This window comes from Populus alba, chromosome 19 (assembly GCF_005239225.2).
Source record: "Populus alba chromosome 19, ASM523922v2, whole genome shotgun sequence".
Taxonomy (NCBI): Eukaryota; Viridiplantae; Streptophyta; class Magnoliopsida; order Malpighiales; family Salicaceae; genus Populus; species Populus alba.
This window is the reverse complement of record NC_133302.1, coordinates 8,265,447-8,279,133: the sequence shown is the minus strand read 5'-3', so window position 1 is coordinate 8,279,133 and position 13,687 is coordinate 8,265,447. Positions and strand designations below refer to the sequence as shown.

General features: G+C 32.4%; 1 protein-coding gene across 1 annotated transcript; it reads right to left on the bottom strand.

The window, feature by feature from the left end:
• Window positions 1-4,650: 4,650 nt before the first annotated feature.
• Window positions 4,651-12,429, bottom strand: LOC118046747 (uncharacterized). Its single transcript, XM_035055756.2, has 13 exons — window positions 12,007-12,429; window positions 11,718-11,889; window positions 11,409-11,626; window positions 11,037-11,097; window positions 10,466-10,538; window positions 9,829-9,906; window positions 8,722-8,879; window positions 7,527-7,695; window positions 6,827-7,289; window positions 6,199-6,612; window positions 5,669-5,872; window positions 5,210-5,343; window positions 4,651-5,044 (listed from the first exon to the last, which is right to left on the bottom strand). The coding sequence occupies exons 1-13, from the start codon at window positions 12,361-12,363 to the stop codon at window positions 4,870-4,872; spliced, it is 2,676 nt and encodes an 891-aa protein (XP_034911647.1). The 5' UTR covers window positions 12,364-12,429; the 3' UTR covers window positions 4,651-4,869.
• Between the last annotated feature and the right edge of the window lie 1,258 nt (window positions 12,430-13,687).

Genomic DNA, 13,687 nt, shown 5'->3' with positions numbered 1-13,687 from the left:
GAGAGAGAAAAAAAAATTCATTAGGGTTGCATAGACAGTCTTTCATTTACACATGCCCCGCTACCTAGAAGAACTAAGTGTGTCGCTCCTAACACCGTCACGGAGGCTAGCATTTGGCCGTGCGAGCAATTCCTCACCCACTGTTCAAAGAAGATGAAACTCTCCACATGCTAGCACATGTGTCGCTTGTATCAGCCACTTCTAATTTTTAATTATATTTTATATTTATTAAAATATCATATTATCCCTTAATCAATTTTATTAAAACTAAAAAAACCATGATGAGAATAAAAAAAAAAAAAAAGCCCATAGACACCACTTTTAAAAAATATGCTTTCAATAATGATTTAGTCATTTCATTATGTTTTTAAAATAGTAAAAGACTAATCTATCCCTAATCAGTTTGATAATAACTGATGGATCTTAAGAGTCTTAAACCATATTACTCCTAATAGTCTCAATAATTTTTTATTTTAAGAGTAAAAGTATTATTATACGCTAGTAATTCACAGAGTTCTAAGGTTGTGTGCACATTAAAACATTGAACCCTTTTTAGTTTTTTTTTTTTAAGTTGGAAGTTTGTATTTCTGAATGTTTTTAGTTGAATATATATACACAATTAATTTTTTTCTTTCCTTTTCTCTTTAGTTACCAAAAAATTGAAAAAAAAAATATTTTAAGTGTTTGCACTCTATAATGTTTTCCCTTCATAGATTACAATTTGCATGTCATAGTTTACATTTGTTCATAACATTTTATATTTTTATCCATGCCCATGAAAAAAATCAACAAAATAATTTGAAAAAAATTATAAAATTATAATTATATTCTAAATAATGACTAAAGAGTTACTATTACCTATTTTTTAAAAAAAATAGTCGTTGAACATCACACTAGTTTTTTTAACAAAATTTTCCATTTATAAATATCATTTCCAGCCATCATCATAGCATCTACATCCTCTCCTTTTTATACACTCCTTTCAACCCAACCATCATTTCCAGCCATTGTTAAAACTCTGTCAGCAACCATCATTAAGACATGCACAAACACACTGAAACTTCAACACAATAACTCCCCATCATACTCTCCTTTTACCCATTGCCATATTTTTAGCAGATGAACACACTATCGACGGCAACAAGCACACATGCACATCAACCATAATTTACCATACACTGCATTGGATTCCACACTACCACCACAATTTCCTTCCTTCTATGTTGTTGCCATAATTTATACTTGTACAGTGTCAAAAGCGACCGAATAATACCAATAAACCTATTTGATTTTGTGTTTTTAAAGTGTTTTTAAAAACATAATTATTTTTTTTAGTTTTTTCTTACTTTAAATTATTTTTTTTATGTTTTCAAATAATTTTAATGTGCTAATATCAAAAAAAATATATTATGTTGATATATTTTAAACAAATAATATTTTAAAAAACAATTTTTACCATACTCCTAAATAGCACAAGTTACCAACACAACAAAAACACACCTTGCCGAGAAACAAAAATAGCATATTCTACACAACATTGCTATCATAAAAAGAACATATACTGACAATATATTTTTTTATGAATTCCACGACCACTTTATCAACATGCCCTTGAATGCATCAAATGCTAATGGTATACAAAGCTGGAGTAGTTGAGATGGAATAAGTTTTAGATGCTAATGATATTGAGTTAATGCTACATGAAATTAAGAAAATGAAAAATAAATAACATAAAGTTTGGATCAAGAATCATAGAAATTAGCTTTGAAAATTTAAAATTGTTGTTGATAATTAATTTAATATGTGCAATAATATTATAGCTAACTAATATGTTGTTCATGTTAAGCAAATGATATCATATCAATATATTCTCTAGTAAAGAAAATATATGAAACACATCTACAAAATATATTTATGTGAACAATATTTGAACAATATCCTAATCAAACAAAAGCATGCACATTAAAAAAAATATCATTCAACCTATATTAAGAAAAGCATTCACATTAAGACAACGTAATATAACAAAACATCTAAAGTATCTAATTTTAAAATCATCAATAATTTATGATGCCATAACATCATCTAAGAAAAGCATCCATATTAACAAATCATTAATAGCAATAGCGAATAATAAAATTCAAAGCATCCATAGCTTTAACCTAAGATTGGCATATTGTGATTCGAAAGCACTTAAAAAAAACACTTTAAAAAACAATTGTTATCATACTCCCAAACACCCTCTAATTCCTAGTCGAAGCAACTTATTTGGGTATAATATTAAGAGGATGTACTAACACTAGTCTATAAAGTTTATAAATATTGATTAATAATTATCAATTCATCATTACACAAATAAAACTATCAAGCATATAATTCAAATGTGTTTAGAAAAAAGGTTAAAAGGATGTACTGGTACTACTTCTACAATCTCTACTACTCCTAGATCCTCACACCTCTAACTTGTTCAATATTATCCCTTTGATAGTTCTTAGAGTTGTGGCCATATAACTTTTAGATATTCATCGGACTTTGTTGGAATCATTCTAATATTTTGAGACTTTTTTTATAATTTTATCCAACAACTTCCTAACAAAAATTTAGCAAATTTATCATAAAATTTAGAGATACGCTTCAACATAATCTTCTTCAATAGTATAAATATATTTTTATATTTGCCAATCCAATTTTTGAATGACTAAGCCAAATTATTTTATACATTTTTTATGTTCATTTAAGACTCAAACAAATCACTTGCTCAAGTCTCAAGAGGGATATTCTTAGACTTATTCAAAGCACTATCAATATCCCCCTCTCATGTAGCTAAAACAATTAAGATTTGTATAAATTTTAAATGTACCTCAAAATATTATTTGGAGCTCCAAACCATGAAATATTTTTTTAAAAAAAATTATATAAATATACTTTGAAAAGTGTTTTAGATAAAACATAAAAAAACATAAATAATTTTTTTCAAAAGTAAAAAAAGAAGCGAATCCAGCTCTAATATGTTTAACTTCAAACTTAGGTGTCAAAGATAAATTTACCTATTAGAGTAAATTATAATTTAGTACTTGTAGTTTAACAAAGATAATTAATTAATCCTCATGTCATATGAACTACATATATTACTCCTTATTTTTAGTAGTTTAGTATGTTTTTGGTCAATTTTGAATATTTTCAATTTATTATGTTATTTCTTTTTTGAAAAATAGAATAAATGAAAGATAATTAGGTAAAATGGGAAATTTTTACTATGAAAGAAGATATTTTCGGAATAAAAATTTACAAGACATTACTAAAAAAATATTTAATTATTTTTGATACTACATGGACTAATTAATTAGTCCTTGTACACCACCACAACTAATTTATAATTACCTTCCATCATTATTATGATCCAAAGTTAACATGGATTGAATTCAAAGGTTGGTAAATATCATATTGTAAAACTTCACCTAGTTCGGCAAGGAATGTTATTGAACCCGAACCGTATTTTACGCATGAACTTAGAGTTTGAATTGATCTAGATATACCAAAAAACTAGATTGGAGATGTCTCGTAACTCGGTTGATCCAAGTAAAACCCAATCAAAACCTAATTAAAACCCCATTGACTTTTGATTTTTTTCTTTTTAAAATGACATTGTTTTGAACCTTTTTTTTATTAAGTTAACTCGTCCAACCTATAACTTAGATCTTTTTTCGAATCGATCCCTGAATTAGATTTAATAACTATGCTAACAACTTGACTCGAAACATCTAAAACTCAAAGCTTGACATAGGGCGAGTTGCTAATTGAACTAGCAAAATTATTGATCTGGTAAAACTCATTCAAATTGGTGCTTAGCCAAAGAGAGCACCATGATTAATTTTTTGGTTTTGATTTTTGCATGCTTTAAATAGAGATGATTATTTTCAGTTTGGTTCAGTTTTTACTTATAAAAATAACCAAACTGAAATGTTGTAAAATACAAAAAATTAAACAAAAACCGGTTTCAATCGACTGGTTTTAGTTTGGTTATTTTATATTAAAAACCGAAACCCAACCGACTAGTTTTGGTTATATTCGGTTGGGTTCAATTATTTTATATTAAAAACAAAAAACTATATTGTTTTTTGAGATTTTTTTGAATTTTCTGACGGGTTTAGTTTTGGTTCGGTTCGGTTCAGTTTGGTTTAGTTTTAACTAAATTGATTCGGTTTAGTTAAGATTTTTTGATTTCAGATTTATAAAACCAAAACTAAACCAAACCAGATATATTTTTTTAAATACTCTAATTGGTTTGTTTTTTTTTTTTTCATTTTTTTTATTGTTCTATTTTTTTGGTTATTTTTTTTTTTTATTTTCTTGGTTTGTTGAATTTTTTCTCATCGCTAGCTTGCTTTAAGACAAAACAACTCCTCTTTTGGATTTCACTTGCTTCTGTGCCAAGCATGGATTTCATAGCGTCTCCATTAAGCAAATCTGATGCACACCAACACTAGTTGAGTGCACGTCGTCTAATAGTGTTCTTATTAGGAAATGTTATTGGCCCCCCACTTGATTGCAAGCCAAGGTTGCAAGGCCAAAACGAGTCACAAAAGCCACCTCTATTTTCAAAGATGTTCATGCTCATATGTACATTCATACGTACGCAAGACATTACAATGAACAAAAAGATTTTCCAGTGTTATTTGCCTTCAATGCAATAATAATCTATACTCCTAGTTTATGTGTTAATTTTACACTTTTGTGCTCCGCTGTCAAAATCAACGCAATAAATCTCGCAGCACCAAAAAATGATGATGGCAAAGGCACATCGTGAGTGCTGCATTTAATTTGGCAAGCAGACTATACAGCTAAAAAGATGGGAGTAAACGGTTGGATCTATGATAATGTCTCCTCCGCAGCACTCTCAGGCACTTGTTTAGCAGAAATGACTCGGTCAAGGGTCTGGTCTGGGACTGAAATTCCAGCAGTCTCCAAATCTGCAACTATTGCGATTGCGGCATCCAGTTCCCCGAGGTCAACACACAAGGAGATTATTTCGTCGTATAGAGGACTGCAAATTGATGAGAATATGATTAGATTTCAAACAAGAATTGCTGGAAGGACATTCATGTTTGTAGTTAAAATGAATATCAGAACACTTCATTGATATATAAGTTTTTAGCTCGCAAACAGACCAATTCATCTTCATTTTCTTGTGCCGATGCACGGATCTTACCTCCCGAATTGATAGCCTAGGCTGTGCGTTGTCTGCAAGATCTTCAAAAAAGCTGAAGGCATTGGAGCCCTAATAGCCGCCCGCAATATCATGGCACAATCTCCAATAGTGGGTGTTCCACCCAATTCTATGACCTGAAACATTATTCAGTGCTTTCATTCCACATGGGATGATGGTAAAAAACTAATAAAAGTCAACAAAAGACGACCTAGTAACCTTACTAATACTGATCTGAAAAACAAAGAAATTTGAATGATTTAATAGAAATGTGGATAGATTTCCCTAATGTGCTACTTAAGACCTTGTTTTTTTGTTTATGCCCATCATCGTTCTAAATACACAGACATGAGTATACCAAGGAACAATTTACTGGAGGAGATGAAGAACGCTAACAAAACTTAATAAGGCTAGCTGAAAGATAACTAGAAAAAAAGGAAAAAAAGGTTACTAGGAACTTGCCTTCAGCATTAATTGAATTGCCAACTCGACCTCCAATTCTTGTGACCACCTCTGGAGAGGCCTCTTCTTTATTTCTCTCTCCCATGTCCAACCCCAAGCATCAGCTATTGTATACATGTCTTCCACATCAAAAACTTTCCTGTTTCTCATCTCCTTGAAAGCCTCAAGTATATCTTCAGGAAACCAGTCGTCGTCATCGTCATCCTAACATGGGAAATAATAAATATTTATTTTTTTATGCATACATTAATTTGACATTTAACAACACGGTACATTGAATATATCAAGCAAAACGTTTTGATCAAGTTCATAGATTTCTGTTGACAAGAAACATTAATACGACGCAAAAGGAGTGCTTCATTTCAATCCCCATAGAAAGGGCTAACCTAAGTTACTTTTTATAAGAAGCGAAACTACAAAAGCTATAAGACAATCAACTTGATAAACTGCATAAAATGAAAGAAAAAAGAGAAAAAGGTCAGTAAAGGAAAGGAAATAAAAAAGGCAGCAAATCTAAAGGATTCTCGTACCGCTACAGCTAGTCGAGCAGCTCTTCTTCTTGATTTTTTTGACATTCTAGTTGTTTGATCAGAGTCTTTCAACAGTTGCACTCCAATCATTTGAAGGGGCTTCTTAGCCTCAGCTTCCTTGGCCTTCACAATCCTTTCTGCATCTTGGCTCTCAGTTTGTTCTACTTCTACTTCAACTTCCCCCTCTTCATCAGCCTCCTCGTCTTCAACCTCTTTAGCAACATCTTCTACATCATCATCATCATCATCATCTTCATCCTCGTCCAACTCTTCTGGAAGTTCAGATGTCTCCATGTCCACTGGCTTAACATGATTGCCATTGAAGCCCTCTCCAAGAAACCTGCGCTTCCAGAATTCTGTATCTCCTTCATGCAACTGGATTCGTGAAATTAGTTCATCTACCTCTTCATCAACCTGCAGACAAATTACATGCAGATTTGATCAAATGAAACCAAGACGGTGAAAACACTGCCAATAATATCAGGTACACAACAGGAAAAAAAAATTGGATGAGCATTGGAGAAGTGTGAATAAGAGAGTAGCAGTCTTTCTTTTTGTTTTTTCTAGCCCAGGATAATACTATCGAGAATAAAAGGAAAAGAGAGAATAATTTTAATGAATGACCAACCTCTTCCTCCTCCTCCTCCACAGGTGGGACCCAGAGAGGCCGACCACGAGAACGGTTTATTCTCCTTGCCTTTTGCACACGCTGATAAAGAACATTTCTAGTTCCATCAATTGGTAGACCTTGCGCTTCTAGTTCATCCTTTAACTCAGACACTATCATCTTGCTAGCAGCCTTAGGCTTAAGAACATTACGGTCTGGACCTCTGATTATTTTCCTCAATCTCTCCTCTACCCTAAAGTAATCAGATTCAGATGCATCTCCCAGAGCTGCAAGTCCTTCATTTCGTAACATCTTCAAAAGCTTTCGATGGTGAGCCTTCCAATCCTCAAGACACCTTTGCTTAAAGGAGGTTTCCATAGGGTTTGAGTATATAAATCCATCACAGTCGGGATCTAGAGGAGTTTTACCTCTTCGAGGCACCCAACGCTTGCGCTCACCAGTAAGCCCGCCCTCAGCAACGTATCTGAATTATTTTCAACAATGGTCAATGCATCCCTAATGGATTGACAGCTGGGACATGCGCATTATAATCTCTAATTCATTAATATGTATAAGGAAATTGATAGGAAAATGTTGTTATGAATATAAGAAAGCACGTAAAAAAATTTGTTAGGAGACTTGGGACTTTGTGTGTGTCCATAACAGTAAAACAAACATAACAGACTTGCAGCAACTGCCTTGGGTTTATTAATAAGCACACCTAGCAACGTAATCAATCTCGTATCCAAGTTCAGCTTCTTCTTGCAAAGGTTCAATCCATGAGCTAACTAATGTCCGATATTTTCTGCTCAGTATCATGGCCCTTGGTGGAATAGGTTGGTTATCTTCGGCCATGGCTTCTAAAGCTTCCAGCAAGTCAACAATCCTACCTGATTCAAAAAAGAACACAATCTACAAATTATTTTTGGGTTACGCAATCCAAACATAGTTCAAGGATCCAAATGAAAAATAATAATAATATGCATCTACCAGAGAAACCAATAAATGGAAATTCAATACATGTAAGCAAGGACCTATAACGTGTAGAATTACAGATGAAGCATGTTGCTGTATATCTCATAATACGATCTACTAAAACATCATTCTACCTAAAGCAACCGGCAACCCAGTTGTCCAAGGTTTCAATGCTTTTGATCAAAACATCAAAAGATTACAATAAATGGAAATCTAAGAAAAGGCTGGGAACTTGGACTTCACATATCCTGACTGCTTCATATTTATGGGCATTTATTTGTTTCTCTTATAATCATCCACCCATAAATGTTCTCTTTACAGTTAATTGTACAATTTGTATACGAGTGATGTAGAACTGAGAAAAAAGGAATTACATGTCTGTTGGAGAAGATTGAACCTAGGCCTTGTGCCAGATCATAAAAATTATCATCCTCTGACTTTGATTGATTGGTTTAGCTGGTTGATCTTTTTTAAAATTGTAACTGAGAGCTAGCATTTCTTCGTAAACATATCACTTAGGAACTGACACATGGTACCTCAGATATGGTATCAATGTCAAGATCCCAAGTCGGCATAACAATGCAATTCCTTAAGCATATTTTATATAACGTATGCATACTAGTTGCTCATTAAGTTCTATCATATTGCACAAGCTCTTTCTCTTACTCTCTGCCCTTTATTACTGTCAAATTCCATAAAGCACAAACAAGGGGCGGAACTCAAGTGAAGAATGATAACAAAAGCTGAACACTAGGTAAATTTTCAAGCTTTCTATTGAAAAAAATCTGAGAAATAAGGGGGCTAGTGAAATAAAAAGATAAGAAAAATGTCACTTTTACATTGAGAAATGTGCGTGTACATGTTTGTGCACACGTGTATTTGTATGTCAATAATGTTATTGCATAACAATGACTGGAAACATACAAAATATGTGTGCATACCTTCTCGACATAAAGCTCGAAGATACAAAGAAAGCGGGTCCCCAAACTTCCCTTCATTATGCAAAACTTTTATTCCTCCTTCAAACTTTCTAAGTGCACGAAAATGCCGAATAGCTTCACGCACTACACAGTACTTGGAAAAGCACTCCACTAACAGCCTGAACATCAAACAAGATGTTATCTATCACAGATAAAGAAATTAAGGAACAATGTATGGAAGTTACCATGTGAATTTTTTACTATCAAGTACGCACAACTGCTGTTTGAAAAACTAATCTAGGTCTGCATTCCAAGGTCAACATAAAAATGATGATGTGCAAGTTCTATGGTCTATCAAGAAGAGATAATGGCAATTAAATCTTAAAAAGTTGTTTTATTTTCTATAAAAAATTATAAACAGACAGGAATGTAGTAAATTTGTTATTAACATATAACTTGATATTAGTATACATTCTTTACATGAAAAAATTATGTTATTGGCTAGAAAAAGACAAAATAATTTCCATGTGCTTAATTTTTTATGTTCATGAACTGATGTAGAAGCTTGAGCCCGATCAAAAAGTTAACAAACAAACTGAAGTGTTCGATACTTGGATCATCTCTGATTAAGTTTAACTCTAACCAAGATATTTAACCATAGAGAAAGTACAATCAATTGCTTTGCCATCAAATAAGGAATTTTTTTAATTTTCCTTTTAAGTTTCTTCAGTGGGAAAAAATAAATGGCCACCTGACAAAATCAAACACCTTATCTCACCATTAGAAACCCAGAAAAGGAAAATTGTAAACACCTTAACATTAAGTCAAAAACTATTTGTAACTGCTGCATTTCAGCAAGACACCACTCAAAACACCCAAATATTACCATGCAGCTAACAATAAGAACCAACAATACTTATGTGTAATATGAACACTTACAATTGGATGTCTTAGACAACAATACTTATGTGTAATATGAAAACTTATCATGAACAGTAAATTACACTGAATTGATCATCAGTTGTACCAAATAATTCAGTGATAAGCATAAAACAATCAAAAGAAACGTGATGAACTAGGACAAGTTTTCTTTAAGTATTCACTCTGTCATGAAAAATTGCAACTTACGCATAAGTTTTCACATTAGGTTGTATACGCTTGTGGTCTTCAACCATCATGCCAAGCAATTCAGCAACATCTTGCACCCTGTGTTTCATGTCAAAATCCCAACATGAAAAATAGGGATACTAAATAAAACATAATTAATTACAAACAAGTTAGAAATAATCTAGCTTTTCTAGCATAAACTAAGCAAAAAATTCTTTGAAGAAATTACACATAATGCATGGGGTCTTTAGTATGCTTCCTTGTTAAGAATCAGCGGGTATATTAATACAAATCATAACAAATTACATACAAGTTTGGAATAGTATAAGTTTTCAATTTCAGACTACATCTTCAAAATTTCCAAGCACAAACTAAGCAAACGATTCTCGGAAGAAACTAAGCATAATGCATGGAGAACTTTAGTATGCTAGCTGACTAGAACTCTATTAGGCAAGAAATATTCAGTTGGAGATTGCCCATCGACAAGGAGAGCATATTCCGAAAAGCAAAGAGTGATGTGGCCCTTACAGAACACCAACCTAGAATTTTTACAAAAGCTAACCAAACACTTTTATTGAACAGGAGTGCAAGTTTAGGAAAAAGGACAGTTTCTAATAAAGGAGCATGGCTAGTGCATTTGATTTGAAATAGAATTTACCTGTCATAGGATTCAGCCCTGGTATATGCTTGAATCACCCAATTATACGACTCGGTATCGGGTTTCATATAGTCTGATCAAAGACACTTATGAGCATTGTTGAAAAATCAAATCCAAACCTAAAGAAGTCAGTACAGCTAGAACAAAAATAAAACTAAAATTTGTCTCAAGGCTTGGTAAACTACAAACAATAGTACCTCAATTGAATACTGATTTCAAGTAAATATAACAAACAAACAATTTTGATTATTGATCGAAAAAAGGTAAACTTGATAAAAAATGAAAATAACTGAAACCAAATTATTCATATTCTGAAACCTCAACATAGTCTAGGTCCAAAATGGTGGCCAGTTAGCAAAGCAATTGCAGTAATCATATGCCTGGGGATTTCTTCAAAAAAGATCACTCTTCTCTACAGATGTAACAAAATTACACTGCTACAAGATCAATGCAACATGCGATCAATCTCTGACTGAAACATAATGCTTTATATAACATGAGCAGCTTCAATAAATTAAACAAGAAACAATTAAAATCCAAAATGTCAATCCACAAAGTAAAGAAAGCAAACCTTCTCCGTACTCCATGTTCTCAAATGTTGCAAAAGATATTTCAGGTATTCCACAAGTAGCCTATATAAAAAGAAATAACAAATATCAGTATGGGACAGAAATTTCTAGAAAACCGACTCTGCATGATAGCACGTATTCTGCAATAACCTAAAAAAAGAGAGAAGAAAACACTTTAAAGCATCCATCCAACATGCAACTGTTGATACAACATTGTTTAAATCTCATAAACACATACTATAACCAAAGTATCGTTTCAAACAACTACAGAAATGTTACAAACCAGCTAAACTTTCAAAAGCCAATTCCATTCAACAACCAAAAACCAATTAAAAAACGTGGAACCATCACATACCAAAATTAACACGACTCACCTGCACACTAAGAAGACAATTAAAATGAAAAGTTGTTGCCATCCTCCCCGCTTCCTCCATCGCATAAGCAATATCCAAAGCATTAGAATGATCCCCAACTTTACAATCCTCCTCAATCATCAAATCATAAAGCTCATCCGTAGCTCTCAATCCGCCATTTGCTCCCTTCAAAAACACTCTATTGGCGTCCTCCATAAATCTTCCCTTCACAAGCTCCTCTAACCACACACAAAAACAATAACTAAACAAACAAACAAAATTATAAGCACAACTCATCCCAATTCTATAAATTACATCATCAAATTTTACCAACAAGAAGTATCCAAGCGCGCCGAATATCATAATTTAATTTCTCCATTGCCGCTAGTAATTCTAACCCTCTAGTACCAAATCCTTTTGATCCAAACAACCGGATTAACGCTATACATGTTTCGTGCAGCGGCCGATGTCCTGCGCTCAATTCTCTTCGTAACGATTGCATCTAATTTACAAAATTAATTAATAAAATTTTTTCACTTCAAAATCAAAACCTAAATATTCAAGATTCAAGTTAAAAGAAGGCAAAATTGACTTTTGAGAGGGAGGTGGTAGCGTGTACCGCGCCTTCATGATCACCATTGAGAGTATGAGCAACAATGAGCCCGTGAAAGGAGCGGGGTCCAGGGGAGAGACCAGCAGCGATCATATCATAAATGACATCCGACACGCCGTTCGAGTCGCGATTTCTCGCGCGGTGCATGAGCTCTTCCATGAATGCGAACCGGAGGTTTTTCTCCTCTGCGGAAACGACGACGGAGTGCGGTGAGCCATTGTCGTTTTTTTGTTTTGGTGGTTTCTTTCGCCTGGATTTTTTCGGCGCAGTTACTGAGGTGGAGGCGTAAACGAAGCCGTTTTTGGAGGGGAGGGAGTGGCGGGGTTTGAAAGGAAGTGGAGTTTGGAGAGAGAGGAGAAACATATTTTTTTTTGGATAAGAGGGGTTTAAGAGAGAGTTTGCTGGTAGCCAAAGGTGATAAGGAGGGAGAAGATGGTCACGTGATATGTCACGTGTTAACGGTAACATAAATTATAGGCGCATTTCCAATACTTTAACTCGAAGGAGTCATCTACATTTTCATTGTTTTTCTTAATTTAGCTCCTTTTGTACAATTTATTCAATATACTCCCTCAGAAATCATTCTATAGAGATCCTCAAGGGCTTATAGTTCAATTAGTTGAACACTAGGGATGTCAAATAGTATACACGGACATAGTTTCTTTATATTCATTGGATAAAAATTTAGATATTAATATTTTTTTAATTTGTTTTTATTTTTTTGAAAACTATAATTTATATCATGGATTAATTTATTTTTTAAATTAAAAAAACAAACAAATACCTTTACATATAGCTCGCTATCTAAGCCGCGCTCCACTGCGGGTTATAATTTTTTTTTCAAGAAATATCAGGTATGTAGGCTATTTCAATGTATTTTTTTTTTACATAAAAAAATTCAGAGTGTAAATAAAAAAATCTATGCAGTAATCTAATTAAATAAATTAATAATCATCTATTTATTTAAATAGTCGTTAACAATAACCAAAAGAAAAATAAAAAAGAATTGAGAGATGAAATCGATTAAGATATTCAATCACAAAAAAATGAGACATTCACTTAGATACATTAACTAAAATTGTTTATTTAAATTAATAAAAAATAAATCTGAAGAAACTTGTGACCTCAAAGATAAATACAAATGAAACTGGTTGAATGAATCCAAAACCTAAAAAGTATTATGCAAGGCCGAAAACTTTAAAAATATTATTTAAAAAATAAAGTTTATTTATATAAAACAAAAAAATATAGATGATTTGAAATAATATCTTGAAAAATCAAACACAAACAAAATAATTTTAAAAAAGCTTATATTCTAAAAAAACCATGCAAACCTATGATCTAAGTCATGAGATCGAAATAAAAACATATAAAAAATTGAAGAAAATCACAAAACTAATATTTTAAAGAAGAAAACTAATGCATAACAATAAGATCATACAAATTAGAATCCTTAACAGATGAAATGTCAAAGGATGAAACCAAGAAAAAACAAAACTAATTACACAAAAGGACCTAAAAAATGAGGGTGGAAATAAAATAAAATAAAAAATAATTTGATGGAAAATAAAAAACTTCAATTGGAGGGTTAAATTAAATTGAAAAATCATTTTAACAAAAAAAAAAAACAAATCAAAATAATGATGGTCAAATTAAAAAAATAAAGTAACAAAAACTTTGATTGAAA